Below are 27,977 nucleotides of genomic sequence, written 5' to 3'. Positions count from 1 at the left end.
AAACAACCATGTCCAGCCGTGCCTCAGTGGATGGTATTAATTTACACTTATGCCACTTTGAAACGCATGCATTTGCAAACCTCAAAGTCAAGTAGCTTGCGTGTGCTGATTACTCCAGTGTGATGGTTGATGAAGAAGCAGTGCTCATCGTTGCCCCTGGTGATATCATAAAAAAGTGCGGAGCGGCTGAGAGCGCTAACGGTGGTCACATGTGTTCCAATAGTGCTGTTCTCCATGATCTGTAGATGAGAAGATGCAGTGACAGCATTTAAGCTACTTCAACTTCGCAGCTTTTGTAAACTTCAATCTGATATCTGTCTCTCTTTACCTCCGCCTGATACTCCTTCTGTGAGAATTTGGGTTTGGAGAAGTCGGAGAGGATCAGGGATATGCGCGCTGTAGCTGTGGCCATTAAGGGAGGAAATCCACTGTCCGTGACACGCACGGTAAGTGTGTAAAAGCCCAGGGAGCTGGCGTCCAAGTCCCTGGCAATGTAGATAAGGCCTGTGGCATTATCGATGCCAAACACACCGCCGCTGTTACCTGAAAGAAGCAGAAAGGTTACAGACATCATTACTGGTAAATACCAATCCCAATTAGCTTGCCTCTGAGGACGCATTAAAAAGCCATTCACAGTTCAAATCAGGGTTTAAGCTGCTGAAAAACAACACAATCAAAACAAGCTTCTTTATTATCTGATAGCGTCCCACCTGCTTCGATACTGTAGGTGAGTTGCCCGTTAATCCCGTTGTCTTTGTCTAAGGCTGTCACTTGTAGTACAGAGGTGTCTATAGGAGAAGACTCATACGCCACTGCGTCATATACAGTGCTAGTGAAGTAGGGGATGTTGTCATTGGAGTCCTCCACCGCCACCAGGATACGAGCCAGGTCACGGTTAAATGGAAACTCTTGATCTTTAACCTGAGGTGAAATTAGAGATGAATATGGATAACATTGTAGGAGGTGATTAATGAAAGAAATCAGATTAAATTAAGAAAGTCAGGCACAGCTGCCAAGAGGAGCAGCACTTGAAAGAGAGCACAGATGTATGCATAAATCAAGACTGTAATATGGAGGTGGCCACAGTGACGTCAACCACTGGTTTGTCGACTGTCTTTTAAAAGCCTCCAGCCCAACACTTGGCTGGGAGATTTCTGAAGCCACAGGAGCGAGGAGGGCTGGCAGAGCCGATGTTATCCAAGCTAGAGGATGTCTTGTTTTAGGTCTGTTCTGCTTTTTCTTTTAGTGATTTTTGGTTATGCTTGTTTCAAATCAGGGTTGTTTAGTTTCTAGTGCCTTTTGTTTCATGCCTCAGTGTTAGTTTTCCTGGTGTTATATTTCAGTTATTTCTTGTGTGTGGTTTTTATGTCCCCTTTCTTTTTTGTACACCGTCATATCTGTGTATATTCTACAGTGTTTCATTTTGTAGTTCTTGCACCCTGTGTATCTGATCTAGTATGACTTCCTGCCCTCGTGTTTCCCTCCAGTTTGATTGGCTGTTTTGGAAACCGCTGACTATACTAGTAGTACTTACTGATTTGGCCAAAATTCAGTATGTAGTATGTGAACGAAAGCAAAATATGCAGTATGCCAAAACTACCTGGATGTCGTACTGATTCAGGAACATGTCTCAGTCTGCAGCGGACCAGTCTCCCTGGCGTACTGTTTCCCACAAGGCACAGCATTAACATTCTGCTTCTTCTTTTTTCCATATATGACGGGGGCACTCAGTTTTTAGGTGCTTCTTTACTGTTTAAATCATAAGTGGATGCTGAAGTGCTACTTAAGTAAACTTAAGACTTACCTTTTTAATCTAGCTTTTAATTTGGAGTAGCTTATTTTTACCCCTGGACTGCATTATTATTTTAATCATTGCTTTAATATTTATCTATCTTATTTAATTATCTATTTATTTCTTGTATTCATCTGATCTTGTCAACGCTACCTTATTTCTATCTTTTCTTTCCACTCTTACGTATTTTATTAATTTTACTGTGTTGATTTATTTTATTTTTAAGTATTTTATTTACAGTTGTGCTCATAAGCTTACATACCCTGGCAGAATTAGTGATTTTTTTGGCCATTTTTCAGAGAATATGAATGATATAGATATAGATAACTCATGGTTAGTGGTTGGGTGAAGCAAAACCAGAAACCAAGCTACGCCTGACCCAGCATACTGCAGAACAGATCAGTCAAACCACATACTACCTTCAAACACAGTATGCCATATACAGTACATACTGCATTCTACATTCGTAGGTAGTATGTAGCAGGCCATTTCGAAAACAGCCATTGTCTACACCTGTGCCTTGTTGTCTCAACTGTGTCTCCTTACCTATTACCCAGTGTGTGTATATAGTCTCTGTGTTTCCTCCCTTCTATGTCAGCTCATTGATATGTCTTACCCGAGTAATACCTTGTCTTGCTCTCTCGTTTCTCGTGTTCGAGTTTTTGTTTTTCTCCTGTTGTTTTTTGTTAAACCTTCACTTTGCGTCCTCCACCCTGACAGGAGACAGCTAGCAGCATCAACCTGTCCATCAATGAGACCTCTGCCCCAATAATAAACTATTTTAAGAATACATTTTATTTATATCATTGAGTTCTTCAACAATTCAACCATTTAAAGCTGACATTAAGAAAGGACAAGCTACAAAGACCAATACTGTGTTTTACACCAGGCTGTAAATGTGTTAAAGTCTGCTGTTAAGTTGGGCATTTAATACTGGACCGAATGGAGATTTCCTCTCGCAGCCAGCCTCGAGCAGCCTCTTGAAGAACTGAAGGTTTTGGCACTTTCACACTGGCTTCACTCCTTAGCCCTGGAGGCTGCTGCTTGATTTACTCACACTCATTGTAACAGCCAACCTGAATAAACATAAACTTCTCATGTCTCCATTCTCACCATTATTGTGAGGATGTGCTGAGTCCTGGCCTCGTAGTCCAGCCTGTCTGCAGTGTAGACCACTCCTGTGCCTGGATTTACGCGAAACAGTCTCATGCTGGCCGGGTCCACGCTGCTGTAGATGGAGAAGCTCAGACGTGAACGCTCGTCTATGTCCGTGGCTCTCACCCTCACGAGCTCCATGTCAACAGACGCGTCCTCTGAGACGCTGACATCATAGGTTGGCTGGGAAAAGATGGGCGGATTGTCGTTGCTGTCTTGTATTCGGATGAACACCTAAGAGAGAAAGAGGCAGAAGTGGAGAAGTCAACAGTAGGTTAAGAGAAGAAATATACTTAGAGAATTATCCTTAAGAGTCCTTGTATAGAGTTAGCTTTTGACTGATAATATTCAGTACACTTCAGGGGTGAAGTTACCTCTTGATTTTTTATTGCAAAGTATTCAGTATTCATATTTAATCCCTGCACGCAAAGCAATTTTCTTTCTCTTTCTTGAAGCTGGACAATGTTTTCTGAGAAGGATGTTGGCAATTTTTTTGCATTTAAACAAACATTTGCCCTTTATTTGCCAAGGCTAATCCCATTAATCCACTTTATCAAGGATTTGCCTTACAAAGCAGACCTAGTAGGCTAGCCAAAACAGCAGTGGCACCCAAAATGTCAAATAGAGAGCAACAAAAAGCAAATTACATAGTCAGCAGGAGATAATTTCAGAAAAAGGGAGTGCAAGCTTGGGAAGGAGGAAAGCTGAAGTAAACAGCTCCCTGAGGAAGAGGTAACAATAATTTAATTCGATGTGGATATTGAGTGTGTAAGAGGCAGTGCCAGAACATAACAAATCAAAAGTGTGTGTACCTGTGCTGTGGCAAAGTTGGTCCCATCTGTCACCTGTATGGTCATGTTGTACACGGACTGCAGCTCTGCATCCAGGGGCTTGGCCACGACTAGAGTCCCCACCCCGACTTGAAGGTCAAACTGCATGTCAAAGCTCCCTGAGATCACACACATACACACACATGCATGCTCACATACACACTTGTATATCACAGGGAGTTTCAGTCATTTGGTATTCACTCTGCGTTCTAAACTCAGGTGCTCTAAGTTATTACTGTGTAATTGTTTTGGCCAGGTGCCTGCATCTGGAGCCGGAGGGTCTGTGAAATAAAATGAACTGCAATGCAATGCAATGTAGCACCAAACCCACTTGGCAGCATGAGAGCTGTTAAGAGCCACACAAACATCTGTCTTATCACTCCAAAACACAACCCATCTTGGAGATCAGAAAACCTGCAGCTGGGTGTTTTCCGCTGGCGGTGAGTGTACAGTTTAGGAGCTTAATGTTTGATTAGAGTGAGGTAGAGAGGATTGATGCGTGTTAGGTATTCTGTGCCATCCTTCGTCTCATTCCAGCGTCTCTCTCTCGAGATATCTGGGCGTTTGAGCTCCGCTCAGCATATGAATACTGATTGGGCATTTTTCACAGGACCACTGAGGCGTGTTGAGTAGAAGCACACTGCAGGGATTCACTTTTTTTTTGTTGTTGTTGTTTTTTTTTCTGGAGGAGAGGTCGTTCAATATTACACGACAATCGCACAGAAATCAGTCTGTAGTCTCTATAGAAAAAAAAAAGCTGAGTGTCTTTCCTGTCTATACAGGGTGCCTCTGTGGGGTCTAATCGTACTTTAGGGATACTTCTACAATTTTTTATTTGGCAACACGTGTATGCACAGTAAAGTATTAAGACTTTCAGCCTACATAGGCAAGAAACCTGTGTGTGGAAATCAATCACTTGTGACTGAGATTCGCAAATGTATGGAAATGAATGTTTAAATTACTGCTGTGTTAAAAAGCCAGTAATTTGCCCATTTTCTAATTACCCACCTTGTTTGCTTACTCATCTGTTTCGAAATAACAGGATTAATTAGTATTAGACTAAAATTGACAGGCATGACGACTAATTACACATGCCCTGTGGAGTTTTTTGTCAATAGTACTATTTTAAGTAAGACCCTGTGTTGTTTGTGACACACTTTACCACCAGATGATGCCATTTAAATAATAATAATAATAATAATAATAATAATAATAAGGATTTGATTATTTTTGTACATTCAAAATATAATAGAGAATGCCTTACTCTTAAAAGACAATGTCATACACAGTACACAATACATAGTAAATGTCAGAAGATAATTATTCACAGGAAGGGCATAATACCACAACAACACCTGTCTCTCTATTTTCCTCTAGACCATGAAGATGTCAGTGGACTGTTTGAGCGTCAGCCAAACAAACAAACACTTTCGGGTTCAAGTGAGGGGAATCATGCACACATAAATCTTGGATGATACCGTTTTCTCTGAAGGTGAAAAACTAACAATAAATCAGACGGAATAAAATGTCACTTTCACAAGATGGGGACAGATGTGAGGTCATTGTGACCTTTGACCTTTGGACAACAAAATTCAATCAGTTCATGTTTGGTGTCCAAGAGGCACTTGTGCTAAATTATCTTCTCTGAGATATGGCTTTCACAAGAGTGGAACACTTGTTCATGGAGTGTGGAGGCACAGGCAGAGGAGACAGTACACTCTTAAACATGCTGCCTCAAGCCAGACTCATAAAAATATGCACTACTTAGGATAAGTGAGAGTATATGGCAACACACACTCAAGCAGTTTTTTTTTAATTTTGTGAAATGCATCACTTTATCTTTTTTGGAATTCTATTATAACTACTCACTTTGGGAATATTATCTTCCACATCTGACAATGACATAACTTCTTAAAGAGACGGCAACATTTTCCAGCCTTCTGTTCTGACTAGTATTTAGCTATACGAGAGCTCCTGCCAAGAAACCCTTTTTAAAACAACAAGCAACTGCTTACAAACAAAACTGACAATATGAGAAGTGAGAATAGAATTGAAGAGGGGAGAAGACTTTAATAAGTAGATAGTTGGCTGCACTTGCATGCAGATGCTTGTCTATATAGATAAATAAGAAGCTAAACATTCATCAGATGATAGCAGATGGGAGCCTAAATAAATGGGAGCCCTATTACAGTCTCCTGTGTCTGGATTGAGTTTGTGTGAACAGCCAATGCCTGCAGAAACAGTAATGGATGATCGTAATCCGGCTCTGAATGGAAACTAGAAGACGTCCAACATCGTGTCACTCGTCCACAGATTCTGCTTTTCTATGCATTTCAATGTGTTTGTGTATTTAGAGATTACATTCATGTCAATTAGAAACAATAAATTCAATTTAATTAAGCTGAATGTTAGCTGGGTGTAGAAATGCACCCAGCAAGTAACGTTGGGTTTATCTGCAGCTGCAGACAAGTCATTAGGAGGAGAAAAGGAGCATTGCTACCATAAAACCATGGTATTTAGGTGTTTATATTCATACAAGTCTTTCTTAAGTTGTGACACTATGACTCATGCATACTGCCTCCAAGTTTACTTTTGAGTTGAGCTGTCTAGTACACGCAGAGAGTTTGTGAGGAGATGTATGAGAATCTTTATTTGATCCTTATTTATTTGGGCGTTCCAGACCAATCAATACAGCCCTTGGCCAAACAAGGTAATCATACTGAATACTGTTTTTCTGAGTTTCTTCAGACCTTGGGTATTTCAGAAAAATAAGTACAGCATAATTAGTTTTGACCAGACCTGTGTCAAGTGAGCAGTTCCTTCCACACGCATTCTGTGGGATGTAAAACATTTCTCTGGCCAGTCGTCCGCCTTGACCGAGCGAAGGAGAGACAGAGAGAGAGAAAGTGGGAGAGTCGATTAATATTTAGGGAGTCAAGAATTTTCTTCAAAGGTCTGTATCATCCCCAGTATATACAGCACTCTGCAAAGTCGACTACTTGACATGTTTCACATTTATATGTATTATTAAGCAATGTAAGTGAACTTTTCAACAGAATACTTCAGCAATGTGTGGGAAGTATAATTCAATCAAGGATGGTTTTAAAGTCAAATTCTCAAAGTTTCAGAGAGAGACTAATAACCATGACTTCAATTTTTGTTTAAAAATGAGTGAAATATTAATGAACTTTTGCTGCACAATTTCCCCACTGTTATCAACAGTAAAAGTGGAACAGTGAAAACACACCAGGCTTGCATTTTTCTGTATTTGATGTGTGTGGCTGCAAAAAGAACGAGAGCTTCTTCTTATATTAACATCTGAGTGAGGGAGCTGGGTGTCTGCAAAGACTTGCAATCAGAACTGTTGAGCAGCAATCAATAATGAGCTATTCACTGATTATTCTATCAAATACTTGAATCAAGGGGCAAAACACAGCTCCCAATTTTGGGGAAAAAGAAAAAAAGAGGCAGACAGGCGTAGAACCATTTTGCTTGTGAGAAGATTCATTGCTGCAACCTGAGCTAAAACAGCAGCAGCCAGCCTTCCTTTTATTGTCTTTAGCCTGCCAGCTCCTTTTTGGAGAAACACAGCACAAAAAGGGTAATTTTTCATATTTACAAAACACATTTGCGTGTGTACATTAAATTGCAACAACATAATGTGTCGGTGGCACTTTGAATTTTTATAAGCTAATTTTAGCTGTAAGAAATATTTACTACAGGCAAGGTGAAGAGTGACAGCAGTACCAGTAAAAAAAAGACAACCTAAAATATCTCCAAGTTACAGAGAAGTTGTTGTGGAGGCCTTTGAAGAAGTCTGCAGCCTGTATCAAGAGATTTAACACTATGCTAACTTGTATATTGCATGGTGTGAAATACATCGCTTCCAGGGTGTTGGTTCCAGCTCATGTGCAACAAGATCTGACCCAAAAAGCTAAATAACATCTCTCAAAAGCAGCACCATAACACTGCATCATGCAGGTGGATATATCAGCTCAGTCAGATCCAAAACACTTTACACATCAATCAGAGGGCAATTTAAGGTAAACTGACTATATCTGCTCACTGCAGGTGTCCACAGACTTCTCCAAAATAAGATGAAGATTTAGAGAACAATTTTCCTTAGTAATATACCAAGTCAATGTTTGAGTAGCAGATTGAGAACACGAACGCCAGGAAATACTGATGCTTCCTTGTAAACCCAGATAAATTTAATCTGCAATAAATCACAGCAGAGCTTTCTTGATACATGTTCAGTATGGTCCCCTTCCTTGCTTGTCAGATACGTATCAGACTTGAATTTACTTACCAATGATGTTGAACCAAAGAGACGTGCTCGACTGGCTGACAGCGACTACTCCCACCGGCTGAGCTACAGCAGCTGTCTCCACGATGGAGAAGTTGTAGTATCTCTGGGTGAATTGTAGGGGCATAGGAGAGGGGAGAGGTTTGCGAATCCACTCCACGTGAAGTTTGACGGTTGACCATAGTGGGGGATCGCCGCTGTCTTCTGCTTTTATCTAAAACAAGGACAAATACTAAAATAAAGCAAACAATAATGTGTTTAAACTAGGTGCTTAAAATAATTAACTGGACTAGAAGCTGAAGGGTTTCACCACATTAAATATAAGAAGGATTGTTTGATGTTTTTTCTGCTACAGGTGTAAGTTTATTATATATATAATTCAATATTATACAATTCTAGCCTCTCTTCTTCACACATACCTTGAAATATTCAACTCAAATACCAAACACGCTTGAATGTTGTGACATTTATGCTGTTAATTGTTGATAAAAACAGAATTTGATTGTTTGTTTACCTGAAAACCAACACTGATTTAAAGGCTCGCTGTGAGCAGTGCATTAAAAACAGACATAACTCTGTAGTGGAACTCACTGCATTGCTCAAAATCACATCCAAACATCATTGTATGTTGCTGCATCCATGAATCCATGTTAATGGGTATCAAACGTATCAAAATCTGACATTCTTTTGGAAATTGCGGACGCTGCATCCCCTGTGCTACTGAGGACCATCTGGCTTATTATCAGCCCACAGTTCAAAAGCCAGTATCTGTGATGCTATGAGTATGGATACATGTCCATCGCATGGATAGCTTCCACATCTAGGAAGGCACTATCAATGCATAAATATATATACTTGTCATATATACAAGTTTTAGAGCAACATGCTGTCATCCAGACAATTCCTTTTTCAGGGAAGACCTTTCAAATTTCAGCAAGCCACATCCTGCACGTACTACAACAGCATGGCTCTGTAGTAGAAGAGTCCGGGTATTAATCTAGCCTGCCAGCTGTCCCCAGTTGAAAACATTTGGTGCATCATTAAATTAAAAATGTGACAAAGGAGACCCCAAAACTGTTGAGCAGCTGAAACCTATATCAGGCAAGAATGGGACGTTTCACTTCCAAACTCCAGAAACTGGCGTCCTCAGTTCCCAGACATTTACATAGTGTTGTTTAAAGAAGAGGTGATGCAACACAGTGGTAAACATGCTCCTGTCACAACTTTTCTGCAGCGTGTTGCTGACATCAAATTCAAATGAGAACATATTTTCATGAAACACAGAAAAAAAAACATTTTCAGCATTTGATATGTCGTCTTGCATTATTTTAAATTAAATGTAGGGTTTGAATTATTTGCAAACCAACGAAAACTGTTTACATCATCATTTTACACAGCATCCCAACTCTTATGGAATTGGGTTTGTATATGGATGAGATTACATTCCTCTACTCTACATCTCCCTGCAACCCTGAATAAGCGATATATAGATAATGGGTGGATGCACTGCTTCTAATTCACTTTTACACTTCAGCAACAGCGTCCCATCTATACATAATATTTTTGCTAACCTCAAAATTGATCTTAGCAATTACATTTTAATGGTATTCCCTGTCTCTGGCTGACTTTGAATATCTTGCTCCACTTTTCTCTCACCAAATAGGAAAAGCATTAAGCAGAATAAATCAACTAAACCTTTGGAGAGAACCTATATAAGAGATAATTATAAAAAATGGTGCTATAAGTGGTGCTCACTGAAGAGCTGAACCTGTGAGCCAAATACATTATTCTAACCATTATTTGCTTCGAGAACAGCATTACCCCCTAAAATAAAGAAAGATGGTTGCAGGGGGAGAAGACTGGCGTGTTTGTCGTCCGTGTCTGCAGCTTCCACACTTCAACTGTGAGCTCTTTACAACTTCAACTGAGCACAGGCACAGGAACAGACTCCAAGGGCACACAGGCATGACAAGCTAATCAGTGAATGAGATGCAGAAGAAAAAATCAAGTGTCTGCAGTGCATATGTAAGAGGGGCTTGAGAGGGATGAATACATTGTTAGTATGAGGAAAAGGAAGCCACACAAATGGCATTTTATGCTGGTGTTTGGGATAAGACCAAGTCTGACAGGGGGGGAATAAAAATGCCATTTCACGCAGGACTTATCAAAAATGCACCGGGCCACCTCATGTGCATAAACACACTCCAGCTCTGCTACTCCAAACACCTTGGTATTTTAGAATTTGTTGGCACTGGGAAGAATAAAAGCATCCAAATATTCGTTTTTGAAAAAAGAACTAATGGAGCCAGAGAGGCTGTTCATTAATTTGTGACAAAAAGAAACAGAAATTGGAAAATCAGCAAGCAGGGTGTGAAAATGGAGGACCACTGTGCCTGAAAGAGGTCACAGTCTCATCCAATGTAAGAGCATCTGTAGTGTGTAATTCACACTATAGATTTATTGTCACGTCCCCCTTGTTGCTAATGAGTGCTGTAATCTCCTTAACAACATCCCTTTGGAAAGCTCTCAATAGCCGAGCTCACACTAAACAGCACTGAAACAGAAATCAGGACACTTTAAAAAGAGGCAAAAAACAGATTCTAAAACCTGATCTGTGACACTCACAGTGAGGATATCGTAGCTTCCTGCTGTCACCATTTTCTTTGATGATACCATAGCCGTCCTGGGGTCAATGCTGAACTTTTCGTCTTCATTACCATCGATGATGCTGTAGGTGATGTTGCCATTGGCTCCAAGGTCTCGGTCGTAAGCGAATACACGGTAGACCGGTTCTCCACGTTTGTTGCGGTCTCGTTCGGTCAGGCTGATGCGGTATGTGACTTCAGGGAAGGTGGGCGGGTTGTCGTTCTCGTCCTCAATGTGAACTATGACCCACACAGTGGACTGGCGGGTGGTCACCGGGCCGTCTATAACTGTAACCTGATGAAAACACACCAATCATAAGAGCATGTGTGCAGAATATGAGCTTGAGATGCATCATTGCCTTTTTGACATACTCAGTTGTTTGTAGAAGTTTTTTGGATGCATTACTATCATACATTTGGGCTCCATGTGTTTGGCTGTGAATGCGGAATGCAGGACCACATGGAGCTGGTTTCCCAGGAAATCGCTTTGTATTATTGATCCCCTGGAGGCAGAGGCAGAGGTCTGATCACTGATCAATCGGATCAGATCGGGTTGGACACCACTGCTGCCAGCCTGACTGCTCACTTGACTATTAATTACCAACAGGCAGCAGAGACTGGCAGGGGGAGCTGTGGGTGGCATGCATGGACTGGCATTCCTATTGAAATCTCAGAAAAGGGACATGACAGAACGAAGCAACAACAGAGACCTCTCTGCCCCCAATTTGAAACTCCTTTCAGGTGTTAAGTATGTCACGCCGTTAGATGCCAGCCTCCCACAACATCTTGTACTGATTTTATTTTGTAGTGCTTTGTCATATAGCGGGTTCTTATTAAGTATTGAAGTAAAGGCAGCACAAAGAGTAATTGAGTCTTGACAAGTCAAGTGGCATTACAGCAGTGGAAAAACAAACCACAACACTGGGGGTCAGCCTCGGGTTATTCCATTTCATTATGAGGACAGGTAAAGTGCTTGTAGACTCAGATTTATTTAATAAGTTGTAAGAAAAGTCTGGGGAAGCAGAAGTTTGCTCAAGAATCTTTGATTATCAGGTTCATCTGCATGCAGAGCAGCAGGAGCTAAAGGAATGGTAATCACAGAGCTATCTATATGCCCAGTGTCTGCGCTTATCAAATGCCGGGCAGAGCAACCCCTTTCCTCCCCGTTCCCATCCTGAGTAGAGAAGATAACCGATGATGAATGATTACATTTGGAAAATCCTAAACCTGGGGCCCAAAACTACAGCCATTCATCACAGTTTATGGAGCCTTGAGGCCCTGCCAGGGTTGTCCTCCAGCCTGTCTCTGTTAATAGTGGGCTGTGGCAAGTGGCAGGGCCGGATAAATAATAACACTACGAGCCCATAAAAACAGTTCAGGTTACTCTGTACCTCTAAAAAGTGCTCTGCCTGTTGTTCCCGGTCCAGTTTCCTTGACGTTGTTGAGATCAGGCCTAAAAAATGAGACAAGAGCAGCTTTAAATTACACACACAAAAAAATCACAATGATTTGTAGATTTAAAAGAAAAAAAGTTTTGACCCACAATATGTTTTAAAGCCAAACAATTTCCATTCCCATCTTCTTTCCCATAAGAATGAGCAGGGACATAGGCACACATTAAAAAACATAGCCTGCAGCCTTGGCAGGGACAGCATCATTTGGCATGTGTTCACATAACACTGTATAGTTGAGGGTCACTTAGTTGGCCAGCGTGCCACCAGGACAGGAGTGAAAGATGCCAACGGTATTGATAATAGCAATGATCGAACCAGTTTATTTAGATGATGGTTCCAGGGTTTGACAAACGTGAGCAGGCTGCTCTGGAGATCACAGGCAGCGACAGTTCCATCCCCCCCCCCCGACACCGCCTGTTCCCTCCTTTCATTTCCACTCTTTTCTCATTTTGTCACTTCTTCACGCGCTCGCTGTCATTTTTTGCAACTACAAAGATGCCCCAGAGGCACACACGCATACACACACTCAAACAATCACAGGCACAGTTTGTCATCAATCAATAATTGGTTTAGACAGTCAAAAGTTTTAGAGTTAGTCAAATCAAAAGTTCTCTTGACGTTATTCTGGCTATAGCAGCAAAACAAGGAAATAGAAAATGCATTGATCCATGAGCAGATTCAGTCGAAGTATGACACTTTTACAAAATTCAGTCAACTTTTGTTGTCAAGAAGAATCAAATGATAATGATCAAGAGTCGTTTAAACTCTTCAACATTTTATGAAAGTCCCCAAATGCTGTTTAAGGCACATCTGTCACATCGTGGATCTGTTTTATCCATAAATACAGATTCATGGATATCAATGCACAAATAAAAGCACTGAAATCCCACTTTAGAAAAACTCTATGTGTTGCAGCTTTTACTTTTTTTCTTTTCATTTACTTTAAAGTGGTCTACACAGGATGACAGAGTAATTACATGCCTGTGTAAATAAAGACATCCATACACGCATGGGTCAATGCACAAATGGCCACATACAAACAAACATATACATTCTAATATTACCTCTGTGTGGAGGGTTGTGCAGGATGATTGATTGAGCCATGATGATGTGTTTGTTTCAGTGCAATGAAGCATCTCACTGAAGTAGGATTATTTTGGGTGCTTAGAATATTTGTGCTCAAGGATAGACTCAGATCACAGTGCACGTACACACACACACACACCCTCGCACGCGCCCGCACTTTCACATATCGCAGTGTCACCTTGAGCTTGCTACGCTGGCTAACTTCAATTAAGCAAATTAGGAGTGAATGTAGAGCAGCGGTCACAAGCTGCAGGAGAGAGACTGGAGGGGGGAGTTTGAGGGGGCTTGTTCAGCAGAACAGAGTGTGAGTAACAACTCTGATAATAATCAATGATCTACACCTCGCAGCTAATCTGGAGATGAACAATCCTTGGTTTTAATTGGACATAAGAAATAAATAATGTATATAATCTCCACCTACACCTTCATATACATAACATTTGTTATGGTTCAGTGGCCTGTTTTAAAACTTAAGGCTTCACTGCAAAAACTCAAAATCTTACCAAGTGAAAATGTCTAATTTTTAGTCTAAATGTCTTATCCCACTTGACTTAAGATACATTTACTTAACAAGTAACATTTGAGCAAAATAGAGGGACTTGTTTTAAGACAATGCATCTTAAAAATCTTGTTAAGTCAAACAAGCTTGAAATGATCTTGTTTTGAGTTGTAATTTAGAAGAAACAAGGTTTATTTTACATTTCATTCATTTTTCAAGTTGAGATCTTTTTTGTAGAAGATGGATAATCTTGATTTAAGGCAAACCTTTACGTGATTTAAAGGCGCTATGAGGAGTTTTTAACCAGCTGAGAAACAGACTGAAACCGATACTGATGCCACTTTATGACTTTCAAAAGCAAACAAGACCATGAGCAACACTGATACCTTCTTTGTTGTCATTTTTAATGCCTTAAACCGCTCAGAGGGGGGTAGGTGTCAGACCACATTATTGACTTTTTCTTTAAAAACACCCTTTGTTGGCTGTTTTCATGGCAAATAATCACATTGAGTGATACATCTGGCTGTTAAAAGACAGCAGGATGAGGTTTTTGTTGAAAACACTACTTTCGTATGTACAGATCAAGAGCATAGACTGTAAAGAATATGGACGTAGTATCCGTGACGTCACCCATCTGTTTCTGAAGAGCTGTTTTGAGACCAATCGGCTGCGGCAGCCATATTGCTTCTGTCGAGCCAGTGTGACGTAAAGAGGCGGGCTTTGAGCCTCCTAGCCAACAGCTGCAGTGTTCCCACAGGCAGCTGTTCCTCTCATTGGAAGACTGGTAATCTCAATATCTTCGAAATTGCCGAATTAGAAAAAAATTCACCCCCCCTCACAGTGAGAGGACGTCGAGAAATTAGCTATTCAGACTACCCTCATCTTTTGTACCAGGCTGTAAACATGTTTATTAATGCTGCAAAGATCATCTTTTCCCCATTCATGTGTATGTGACTTCCGGTACTTCCGGAGCCAGCCTCAAGCAGATCCTCGATAAACTGCAGCTTTTAACACTTCCGCATTGACTCATATTTTTAGACTGGAGGTTGCCGCTTGATCAAGAGATAAGAGGTATCACTATGTCCACAAGGGGGCGCCAAAATTGATATAAATGAAAAGTTCCTCACAGCAGTTTTAAGTCAATGCATTTTGTTGGAGAATCTATCAGAAAACAGCTCCATTGATAAAAGAAAGAAAGAAAGAAAAGTTGTTTTTTAAGAGTGGGTTACAGTTTTCAGGCACTGTTTCTTCTAAATCAGATAAAAATAAACATCCTAAAACTACATGCACACAATGAAACACCTACTTTAGAGCATATCTGGCTTATCCTAAAAAACAACATGACTGAATATTAGTATATCCAGCTCACTATGAGAAGACATTATATCTCAAAATGCTCAAATTAAACGTTGTAACCTTATTTCAAGTACAAGATGGTCTTAAACCAAGAGAAGTGCTGCTATAATACAACTCAAATTAAGGTGAATATATCTCAAATGAAGAAGTTGACGTGAAATTTATAAGTGTAAAAATCTTTTTTTGTGTGAAAAAATACTAATTGTTAGCATTCCTGGCTTATTCTGAGACACTAAGCTTTAAAATACTGGTACAATATTGCTTAAAATAAATTTTCCCCTTCTAATTTTAGGATCACAGTTTTCTTAATATTACGTCTTATATTGAGAAATCTTTCCAAGCAAATTTTCACTTGTTCTTTTGGCAGATTTTTTTGCTTATTTCAAGGTAAAAGTACCTTGAAATATGTCTTTTTTTCTTGTTTTTGGCAGGGCATTTTTCTCAGCGTTCATCTCCTTCATATAAAACAAAGCCAGTATAATCAATCTATATGGCCTGCTTCTTTATTGTGCAAGGGAATCACTTTGATGAATTTTCTAACTGGAGAAAAAATGGGATCTTGAAATTTCCAACTTCATAAAATGTCTTGATGCGGCTTGGAAAAATAGTCTTGAAGTCATGCTATGAAAAACCATTCAACTGTGGCCAACATAAAAGAGGCCAGGCAGAGCCTCTCCATGATGATACCAAGCAACATGCAAGCCTTAATGAGAAGCATTCAATCCAGCAACCCTGTGTCAACGCTCTCCTCTATTCTGGTTTCACCCCCAAAGGAAAATGGCTTCACTCGCACACCCCGAGACAAACAGACAGCACTGTAAGATGTCACAGCACATTTACACACTTTGCGCTCATTCAAAGTTCTGCTTGAATACAGTTTGGGAATTGTTGCAGAACCTCAAACCCATCAAACTGACACTTCCAGAGTGAACCTGAAAAATGTATTACTTTGAACCACCCCAAAAACCAAGTTTTGACAAACAATCTAAAACTTGAAGGGTGAGATTTGCCAGCAGCTCTGCTCTCAGAGTGGGTGACAGCTGCTTTATGAAGGTAAATCAATAGGCTGGGTTTTGTTTATTCATTTATCCGATGAAGTCAGTCTAGCACATGAAAAGTTTTGGACTTGGTAGACAACGTGGGGAGATTCCAAGTGAATGCACGTCTCACTAATAATGCATGTCTCATTACTAAAAGTATTAGACTAGCACAGTAGTCACATTTTTGGGAAGTTAGGGAAGGATGTATTTAAATTTGTACTTTGTGAGTGAGTATCCTTATCGTTATCGTTAGAGCTGTTGCAACACCAGGACAGGAATAGCTCCATTAATGTCTGAGTTACAGTTCCATGTATAAGTCAGCAAATCAACACACCAACATGACACCATAAACTAAATTTGACCTGATTTTCTTTTTCAAATCGTAACATATACAGGAATATACGAGCAGCTAGTCTTGCATGGAAGTGGTTATTATGTCCATAGTTTAAAGAAAACTCTCGCTAATATGTCCGAGTATTTCTTGACATGAACTCAGGGGAACCAGTTGAGCTCAAACCAAAATGTTCCCTAGCTGTAACCTGGATGTTGACGTGGATGAGTTATACCTGTTAATGTGAGCTCAGTGGCTCACAGTCTTAGGCATGCACCTCTGACTGATTCATGTTTTGCTCTCATGGGATCGAAGCCAACTTGACCCGTGTCTGTAAATACTTTATTTTTACATATGCAGATGCACTGCTCACTGATCCAACCATTTTTGCTGTAGCAGATGAGAAATGAGACCCCAGAATCTCTGTTAATATGTTTGTGAATGTGTGGAGAATCTTGTGACTGAAGCAGAGCACAACTCCTGTCCAAGTATCACATGACCACCGGAGCGTGGCTTCATTGGCCGGCGGTTGAGTTCGATGTGAGACTATCGATTGCTTTTCCCCTCTCTTAATCAGCTATTTACATTGAATTTTTCAACAGTGAATTTTTACTTAGAATTTTAGACGTTGAAAATGAGCACTTGAATTTTTGGACATTGAATTTTTGACTCTTGAATTTGTGAACATTGAGAAATAAAAGTGAAAAATACTTGTTGAGAATTTGCAGATTTAAACGCAATGATAAAAAAATTCAGATACATAATTTCAGTGCAAAAAACAATTCAGTGCTAGGAATTCAAAGGCTTAAAAAAAATCAAAATCTGATGAGATGCTTTTCAGTGTCTAACACAAACAGTTTGGAGCTAGCTAACTGCAGACTGTGGTTAAAGCTAGCAAAATATCAACAAATCATGTTGAGGTTATAAGCTTTAATTATGACACAAACAGTTAAGACCAAGTAGTTTCATATACTGTATGTAAATATTGAGAAAAAAAAGTCAGGATTGTCTCACCCTTTCACAAACATGATGTCAAAGGAGCTGTGAACCGCTAACATTAGCTTAGCAACTGTTCTAAGTGCTGAGCCTGTTTTTTAAGCTAGTTTTCAGTGTCTTGAGCCAGGTCAACAAACTTAATTGTCAACAACATCCTATAACATACAGTATATCACACCCATACAGGGATAATTATAAAGTCTCTGTTATATTACAATTATTAATTGGTCTTTCTTGACGTAGTTCTGGAGGGGTTATCAGTACTTGCTAATTCTAAAGATAAGGAATCTGGATCTGATTTAGAATTGGTTCCCTAAACAAAAAAAATGTATTTGATTATCTTAAACATGCATTATCACATACGCATGTTTAAGATAATTCAATTACATTCTTTGAATACATTTATTTGACTTCAATATGCTGGTGGAAGCAGACCTGATATCTGTGAGAAAAGATGCTTGAAACTTTTTCAACGATTTGCGCTGTATTGCACAGAAAGTTCATTGATTGCAGTTTGAGCACGGCAGTCATCAATATGAGTCCCCTTGTATACGATTAATGACTAGCACATTACAAAATACTGTGGCTCTTTGACAGAGACAGACAGCAGGGCTCAGATGGCTAACAAATCTCCCCTGTGGCGCACAAACACGGCACGCACTCACTCACACAAACATACACAAACACACAGATGTCCTCTTAAACACATAAAGGCGAACTAGTTTATGCAGCTGTTGTGTCTGTCTCCTGGCTCGCATAGGTACACATGTTGTCTCTGAGTCATGTGTGCTTATAAGATGGAATCATCTTCATCGACCCGATGTAAGAGAGCTGTCCTCTCCAACAGACTGCTGTCACCAATTCATCAATTGATTAAGCAGACACACTTACTCTCTTTTTCTCCCTCATACACACACTTACACACACATACACACTCAGCAGTTGGGTGTATTTACAGTGCTTATGAACTCAATATGATTTTTTTTATTAATGGTTTTCCCATCTGGTGAATGCATCAGCACAGGCACGGTGATGGAGTAGATCTTATAGATATCTGAATCATATTTCATTCTCATGGATGTTAAAGGTTCAAGAAAAAGTCAGAGTAAGTGAGAGTCCAGTTAATGAGAGTGAGGAACAGTATATCTCCACTGGGATCAATATTAGCCTTTTCAATCAGGTTTCTTATCCTCAATATTAAACAGGATCTCGATGATATCTAACAGTGTATTCATGGAGGAATTCAAGAAAAATGTTAATCTCCACCACAAAGTGAACATGCAACAACACACCATTGGGGAAATCCTTCAACCATAAGCATAAAAACTGAAATGCTGAATGTCGATTACAGTCTTTAAGTTTTTGATAACTATCCTGACGTTCTTTGACTCAGAATAGAAATCCTTTTGTTGTTTACTGAAACGCTCATCACTAAATCTAGGGCAGAGAAGGGAATAGACATCACAACTTTTTATCTCAGGATTTGAATAAAACATTTCATCTCTTCAATAATTCTTTAATGGAAGCTTCAAGGAAAGCTTGTACTGAAGATGCACAGGGACCTCCCTCAACTTCAAACTCAGGAGCGAAAAACAGACACGCATCCAAATTGATTTTGCTTTTTCATAATGTTTGTATTGTGCGCACATAAAACGGTGAGTCTTTTTTAATTTCAAATGTTAACACTGTGTCAATAAAACAGGAGTACTTGAAAAACAAGAGGAGCCTGACTGTGAGGAGTAAAGGGACAGAGACAGGCGCTGACAGAGACTTGGCTTTTAGACGTACTTTTAAAGGGTTATTTAGACATTTTGTGAGATGATATTCAGTTCAGAGGCAGTTGTAAATAATCTTTTCTTGAGGTTTTTGTGAGCTTATGAGTATTTCATGTGGGAATGCTTAAAAAAGGTTTGCAAGCACATAAAACTCAAAGCTAAGTAGAAAAGGTTAGTGGCTGTAGAAACACTTTCAGAATTCATAAATAAAATATGCACACAAAGCAACTCAACAGGTAGGTTACACAACAGTTACATAACTAAAGAGTATGTTGTGACCATCTGGCTAATATCAGGAAGCTGTGTGTATAATCAAAACAGAAAATCAAAACTATGTTTTTAACATTTAAAATGTAAATCAACCAATTGTACTACACAATACAATACATATTCTAAAATATTACTTCTAATTTGTACAAAGATATGCAAATTCAAGGAGCGTCGCCTGCAAGTTACTTCAGGCAGACAACTCAAGGTGCGCGTCATCCTCTCTATCAGCTGATCTCAACACCCTCTCATTTGGCGGTCCATTTAAGAAAGTCTTCCTGTCTCTGCCTCTGCCTTGCCCGGTGCTACTGCTGCCCTGCTCCAGTGCAAACTTTCAACTCCACCTCCTCCCAGCATCCACCTGTAGGCTCCGAGGGGAGTTAGTCCTATCTCCTTACTCCTCAATTTCTACATATATTAAGTTAATCTGTGAGGAGTAATAAGGTTCTGGGCCTACACGCCAAACACAAATACTGTAAGGAGAGTAGAATGTACTTTGTTAATCCCAGAAGAGGGAAATTTAGGTGTCTGGCAGATAAAAAATATAAAAATCACATAAAACAAGTAATTCAGGCCTCTGTCAGCTCATCTCCCATTGGCTAGAGAGTTATGAAGCCTAATTGCTGCAGGGATGAATGATTTTCTGTATCTCAGTCCTACAGCGCAGAGAGATGAGCCGTCCACTGCTGCTGTTTCTCTGGTCCACAAAGAAGTTGTGAAGTGGATGATCAATGTAATTTAGAGTGGCCTCTAACTTCTTCTGTGTGCATCTCTCCACCACAGCCCCCAGTGAGTCCAACCTGGTTCCAATCACAGTGCCAGCTTTTTTCACTAGTTTGTCCAGTCACCTCACATCCTTGTGTTCTATACTGCTTCCCCAGCAGACTGCAGCATAGAATAACACACTTTCCACCACAGACTGATAAAACATCTGCATCATCTTTCTGCAGATGTCTAAGGATCTGAGTTTCCTGAAGAAAAAGAGGCAGCTCTGCCCCTTCCTGTAGAGTGCATCTGTATTAAGGGACCAGTCCAACATGCTGTCCAGGTATACACCTAGATATTTGTAGGTTGGCATTACCTCGATGTCCACCCCTTGAATGTTAACTAGTTGATGGCAGAGCCTGGTATGCTGTATTAATAAACCTCAGCTTAAACTAACAAGAGTTGTCTGACTGAAATACAATTACCTAAATGTATGTCACTTGAACTTTAATCCTGAGTTTAGCAATCCTCTGAAGCCTTCTGCTGTTTGTTTTCTGATGCTAGCAGTTCAATATGACACCACAATAGACAACTCCTGGTTACATTGCAGTGTGAGAGCTGCAGCTACCTCTTCTACCCATGCCAGCTGCTGCTACCACTCGTACTGCTGCCCCTGCCACCTGCAATTTGCTGCTGCAGTTTTCAAAGTCCTTGACACTGCCTACAGGTTAAACTATGACAACTGCTACACACTTGTTCAGCATTCTCACCTTTAAAACTTTGGCCCACATAAAGAATCACATTAAAAAGTGTTAACTTCAGCTAAACGGTGGTGCTGTTGGCACCGTGCATGCATATGTCACACACATGCCATGGGGAACTTGTTCACCAAGTGTTTTATTAATGCTGCAAGTAAACAGAATATAAATGGACTACAATGAGGAAGGGGGCTGAGTTTGAGACCCATGGCTAAAAGAGTAACCATGACAAACAAGATGAATGCTTGAACAGGTGAGCTGAGTTTTAGAGGATGCTTTGCAGTTTTAATGTGGAGATACTTTATGTCGTAAGTCAATGCTTTATGGGATCACATTTGAAAAGGTCCTCTGATTTCACTGTATCACAGTCAGACTGCTGCTTTAGTAATGCATTTTAATAATCTAGGCATGTGTTTGTGACGAGTTCAGTTCACATAACATCAAAATATTTATTTGCACAGAAGGCCTCTGTATCTTCAATTTCAGAAATACTACCACCAAACAAAGATTATTATTCAGCTTGCATGATGTGGTTACTGCCCTCACTAAGTATGTGCTTTCTAAAATATGTACCCATATAAAGAAGCAAGCACTTAAGTAAGAATGAACTTAATTATGCACTTTCTAAATTATCCATCCATCTCTCCATTATCTAAAGGGCTCAACCCTCTTTAAGGTCACATGGGGCTAGGGCTGTCCCTGGCTGTCACAGGGTGAAAGGCAGGGTACACTACAGACAGGTAGCTAGTCTATCACAGGGCTGACATAAGGACAAACAACCAGACACACTCGCACCTAAGGGCAATGTAGAGTTTCCAATTAACTTGGCAAGCACGTCGTTAGACTGCGAGAGGAAGCAAGGCCACCCAGAGGGAATGCAAAGGGAGAACACGCCAGCTCCACACAGAGAGGCCCCAGCTGGTTTTTGAACGGTGAACTCTTGAGGCCACTGTGCTAACCACTGGACCAGCATGCAAAGTATATACTTCCATAAGTATGTCAATGATGAAGCATATACCAAAGTATATAAATATGTGTTCCAGCATTTGGCCGATTTTCCACATGTCATGCCCCTGCTCTCTTTCCCGGTTTCCTGCTCTATCCTCTCCCCTATAAATTAAGGTGTAAAAGCCCCAAAAATGTAACTTAAAAAAATTAATAAATATGTATTTTGCATGCTAGAATGGACAGTTTCAATGTGCTATTCTCTCCCAAACCATCAACAAATCTTGAAGCCTTGTAATCGTGAATTTCCCCGTTGTGGGATGAATAAAGGAGTATCTTATCTTATCTTATCTTATCTTATCTTATCTTATCTTATCTTATTCTTTTCCTTTTCCACAACAGTCTTCTCTTATATGGCACACAGTGCTGTTTCCGGTCTTGACCAAGAAATGTGAAACATAACTGTATCACATAGGTACAAACAAAAAAAATAATCAATGCAGACTTAACTAAAATGCAAAACATGTTAATTGTCTTTCTAAACTCTGATGCTGGCAAGAAAGTTTTTCAAAAATACTTCATGAAAATTTCCCATTACTCATCCATCACTCATTCGTCCATCCATCATCTTGACCGCTTATCCCCTCTGGGGTTGCGGGTGCTGGAGCCTATCCCAAGTGACATTGGGTGGAAGGCAGGGTACACCATGCACACACTCACACATACGGCAATTGAGAGTGATCAATTAACCTGGTGAGAGAACCCACACATGCACGGGGAGAACATGCAAACTCCCACTGCAACACCCTGCAGTCTCTCATTACTCGTGTGGTATCCAAGAAAACAATTTCTGTTGTGCTCAAGGCCACAAATAATCACATGATCAGCATTACCAATGTCTTTGCATGTCAAGTGTCTACTCATCCTGACGGCATAACCCAAGGTTTCCACAAGTGCAATCACAAAAGCACTATTAGTAACACTGAAGGTAGTACTATTGAGTTATGTTGCATTGTGTGTAAGTGTATGACTGTATTTGTGTTGGACCCCAGGAAGAATAGCCAATGCTTATGCTTGAGCTAATGGTGATCTTAAGAAAGAGAAAGAAATATCAAAAAAAGTCTGTCAGTATATGTGAACACATTACTTAATCTAAGTCAGAGTGCTTTTTAAAAAGTAATAAGGTGACATGTAATCACAGGACTGTTCTCCTAGGTAATCCCATTCATTCGTTTTAAATGAAAGTAATTATTTGAAGAGATATTTGGAATAGCTCCGCTCCTTCCAGTGGGAGAAGAAGGTCCTTTCCTTGCCCAGTCTGCCCTTTCTTTTTCTTCTCCTTCCCTAATTTCCCACCTTCCTGCACTCACCCTGCAATCTCCCTATTTGACCAACACATGCACAAATCTAGTCATCCAACACCAGCCTTTCAGGCAGCAGTCCTAACCACCACACCAAGGTGCTGCTGTTCAAGGCTCATTGGTTAAGGTTCCAGTGGGATAAAGCCAGAACACTAACTCTGCACATAAGAAGGCCCCTGCTGGGCTCACACTCAGTGCCAGGTGTCTCTAAGGTGTCAGTGCTAACCACCACACTAACATGCCATCCTGCAGGGCTTACTTTTTGAGATTTATCCACTTTGCAGTATCTCCACACAGAAAGGCCTCAACCAGGACTTGAACCTACAACCAGATTGATGTGAGGCATCGATCCTAACCACCACACTATGATGCCTTGCAATTTAAATTGATCTACTGTCCAGTACATTATGTCAACTGAAAAGCATGGTTCCCACTCCTAGGAAGAAAGCCAGAGGATTTTAGCTCCACATGGCAATGCCCCAGAAAGGATTTGAACCCACAACCATCTTGTTGTATGGCAGTAGTGCTAACCACCTCATTAATGTGCCACTCTGTAGTGCATACAAGTTACAGTTTGTGCACTTTGTTTAATGTTATGGTAGTTCATAAGCACCATTGAGGTTCCAGGGCTTTCTAACTGCACAGACAGACCTGATTCAAGATTTGAACTCACGACCTTCAGCAGTAATAACAGCCACATCAACATGCCAGCTTAGTGTTTGCTCAATGAATGAATGTGACCTCAGAATCATGCTCAAGACTGCAAATGAAAGAATTTTGAACAGCCACAGTCAAGTAACCTTGAATTCAATCATATTTAATGCAACTAAAAGAGAATTATTTAATGACTATCAGAAGAATCAGACGTGAAGCTTTACAACCAGATGAGTCCCCATCCACTGAAACACATTAAGGTAAAATAGGTCAGGGCCAGAAGGATACATATGCAAATTTTCATCTTTTTGTTTAAGCATTTTTCACATTCTCAGGCTTTAATTTTTTATGTCCTATTTCCCCACCGGCTCAAGAAGATAAAATACAACCACAGGATGCCTGTACATCGTTTTTAAAGGTAAGACTCTGATAGACCCTTTTCTTGATCCTATAGGGCTCGTGGTGAACCCATAGGGTTGTAATAGGCGTGTTTTTTAATAAAAAGAAAATTGCAGATCCAAGGGATTTCTCATAAAACCTTTTTCAGACTTCACCCACACACAAGGCTTATTAAAAGAGACTAACCACCCTCATTTCTCAAGTACATCGAGGAGCTTTCACCCATAAAGAAGACTGCAAGCAATAGATTGTCTGGTCGGCTCATCAGTGTCCTAGATGTTTAATTGCGTGGGCACAAATGTCCCTTTTTTATCTGTCGTTAGGGAATCAAAGACTTTTATTGAATTAAGGTGGAATTAGAGGTGAGTACTGAAATAAGTTTTTGGCAGTGTGTAAACATGTAGAGGCAAAAAAGACTGGTGTAATTTTAAGTAACATTTAAGCATAAATAAGTAACTATGCCAATGTATTCAACCTAACACTCCTGAGCAGGTCACCAAAACACTTCAGCTGTTTGGAATTGTGAGTCTGTCTGAGAGTCTCACCTGTTTTGGGGTTGATAGAGAAGAAATTCTGTGGGTTGCCGGCACTGATGCGATAACTCAGCCGGCTGGGCGTGGCGGTGAGGTCAGGGTCCTGCGCCTGGATACGGATGACTGACACATCCTTGGGAGAGTTCTCCATGACTACTGGGTGGTAGATAGGATCCGAGGTGAGGGGAGCGTTGTCGTTGACGTCTTCTACCTAAGAGAGAAAAAGGAGAGAGGATAAGGGGAGAGAAAGAGACACGGGGGAGAGTGGGAGTGAAAACAAATGAAATGAGAGAAATAAAAAGAGTTTTTGTTTCGAGCTTAACTGTCCTCTGAGTTGGCTCTGAATGGGCAATTGCCACTTTAATAAAACCTAACCTTTTAAATCTTAATGTACTTTAATATCATATATTATTGTTGTGGGGAAACTCTCTCTGCAGATTACGGTGTCTTTTTTAATCAACACCTCATGAAATGCAGCATACATTAAATCTGGGTTATAAATCACACATTTTATTCACCAGAAATGTCATAGATGTCACACATTAAATGCACTGCAGATTAATTTCTCTTCTTACAGCATAGATCTAGAATATTTATAGCAAACAGAGCACTGATTGAGTGTTTGCTGGAAGGCACACAGAACCACAACAGTTCAGCCGCACGAGGAGCACCTGTGCCTGATTAATCTCCCTATTTTTGTCTGTGATGAAGAGGCTGAGAGTAAAGCACCCGATCACATCCCCACACCTGGATGTCCTAAAGCCAGAAAAGGCTGTTTGTATTTTTTATACACTGCTGAACTCTCCCCCCAAAGGGTGAGCAGTGTTGTAGCAGTGATGTGTGTGCTCCAGTGTTTAGACAGTGGATTAGTTACTGCCAAACACAACAGAAACTGAAGCAGAGAATTCCCTCCAGTGCGTATCACTTGCTTACAGACAGAGCATTGCTACGGTTATCCGCAGCACTGAGCACCATTATTATTTCAGACAGTAACACAGTGATAGCTTAGCTTCATACTGTTATTTTGGATGTAAGACTAAAAGCATAAAACTAGCCTGCAGTAACATGTTTGCAGAATGTATGAATGTTACAATGATAGATACAGACGAAGAAGCTAATTCTCTTTATGCAGAAATATTACCGAAGTTTAATTTTTGCAAATGACACAACAGGAGTACCCCAAACCTTAAGTTTGAAAAGGCTGTAGCAAGATATATTTTGTATTTCTTTTTTTCAGAAATGTAAGTTCCACTGAGGTGCCACTGCTTGTCTTTCAGTTTAAAATCAAAATGATGACTTCCTCTGCATGAGGCCTCTTGTGCATGCCTTGTATATTTTAGTACCTCCAGCAGAATAAGGACACTGACAAGTGTGAGAGCTAGACTGCAGATATATGTTTGCAAAATGTAAGAGTATATCAGTGACACAGACACAGACAATGAGGCCCATTTTTAATCATTAACCTTTTACAATGTTGTTAATTTTGGGACAGTGTGACATACTGTATGTTTGAAAAAATCATGACATCAGATACGCATATATGTAAATACCATAGACTGTATAATAAATGGACGTAGTATTCATGATGTCATCCGTCTGTTTTGAAGCTGATCGTCAGCGGGTGCCATATTGGAAATGCTAAACACAACCAAACTTTGTCTGAGCTAGTGTGAGGTAAATAGGCAGGCCTTTAGCCTTTATGCTAATTGCTACAGGGTGCCTGCCTGTCAATCAATCAATCAATCAATCAATCTTTATTTGTATAGCGCCAAATCACAACAAACGTTATCTCAAGACGCTTTTACAAACATAGGAGGTCTAGACCACACTATGTCAAATTATGAACAGAGACCCAACACCAAGACAGGGTAAGACTCAGTCTGACCCCACCTTAATCCATCAATCAAGCCAGCCATGCCCTTATTTGGGCAAAACTTGTACGATTAATATCTTCGAAAATATCGAGTTATAAAAAAATCCATCCCCTTACAGTGTGTGCCAATAGAGAAATTAGCTACTCAGGCCTAAACTGTTTTTTGAACCAGAGTGTAAATATGTTTATCATAGCCGTAGAGACCATCTTTTTTGATGGGTGTATATGTGGATTCTGGTGTTTCTACAGCCAGCTTCAAGCAGATGCTCAATGAGCTGCAGTATTCAGCACTTCCACATGGGCTCATATTTAAAGACCGGAGGTAGCCGCTTGGTAAATACATATTATGTTAATGCGTAAGGTTCACCCTTAAAATAGGCCTGTCTCAGTATAAGGATATTGATTTATTGTTGTGATGAATTTAAGTTCCACTAATGAGTTTTTATTGAACGAGCACTACTTGAAGCATTTAATGTTCCTGCCTGTTTCTCAGCGCAAAAACCAAAACACGTTTCCTCTGTTTAAGGCCTCTTATGCATGCTTAGTAAGTCCTTTGTATTTTCAACAGAATGTAGATACCTGTATGAAGACTTCAACAGAAGCTGACAGAGGTGTGACCCCTCTGTCTGTGGCGTAAACTGTGAGCCAATAGGAGTCTTTGGTCTCACAGTCCAGGATACCAGCAGTGTAAATCACCCCTGTTGAAGCAGAGGACAAAGATTAATGCAGTTGTTACCCAAGCTTGAGAATACATATATATTAGGTGTGTGTGCGTGTGTGTGTGTGTGTGTGAAGAGGCAGTGTGTCATCAGCAGAATACATCTCCAAAAGATCTCATAAGGGAAGTCTTTGAATACCAAGTTTCCAGAGGCAAAGACACAGATTTGGAGCAAACTTTGTGTCCTGGATTCAGTGACATTCACAGGCATTACTGGTGCCGCTGTAGTCACCTTCAATGTTTCAGCTCCTCTACAGCTAATCACAGCTGACCAAACTGCTCCCGCTGCAATTTGGTTGGTGCTAAACGTACCCTGAGCTGCCCTGCACCAATAAAGACGTAGACACAGACACTCAGACACTCACACACACTGACTGGCGGGTGTTTAGTGGCCCTAAGGAAGATGAGTAGCTGACAGCTTTGGTGACCTCTTGGGGGACAAAGAGAACACTCACAATGGATGACACACGGATCAGCCATTGAGGACCAAGAAGAATGT

At 40.3% G+C, this 27,977-nt stretch overlaps 1 protein-coding gene across 1 annotated transcript in view; it reads right to left on the bottom strand.

The window, feature by feature from the left end:
* The window catches only part of LOC117813399 (protocadherin Fat 3), a 100,236-nt gene that overhangs the window by 59,684 nt on the left and 12,575 nt on the right, over nt 1-27,977 (bottom strand). Inside the window, 11 exon segments of the mRNA XM_034684586.1 lie at nt 81-239; nt 329-543; nt 711-921; nt 2,906-3,181; nt 3,760-3,896; nt 6,577-6,648; nt 8,087-8,297; nt 10,709-11,023; nt 12,120-12,181; nt 24,900-25,098; nt 27,340-27,458. Coding sequence (XP_034540477.1) covers nt 81-239; nt 329-543; nt 711-921; nt 2,906-3,181; nt 3,760-3,896; nt 6,577-6,648; nt 8,087-8,297; nt 10,709-11,023; nt 12,120-12,181; nt 24,900-25,098; nt 27,340-27,458 — 1,976 coding nt within the window.

This window comes from Notolabrus celidotus, chromosome 5 (assembly GCF_009762535.1).
Source record: "Notolabrus celidotus isolate fNotCel1 chromosome 5, fNotCel1.pri, whole genome shotgun sequence".
Classification (NCBI taxonomy): Eukaryota; Metazoa; Chordata; class Actinopteri; order Labriformes; family Labridae; genus Notolabrus; species Notolabrus celidotus.
This window is presented reverse-complemented; position numbering and strand designations above follow the sequence as displayed.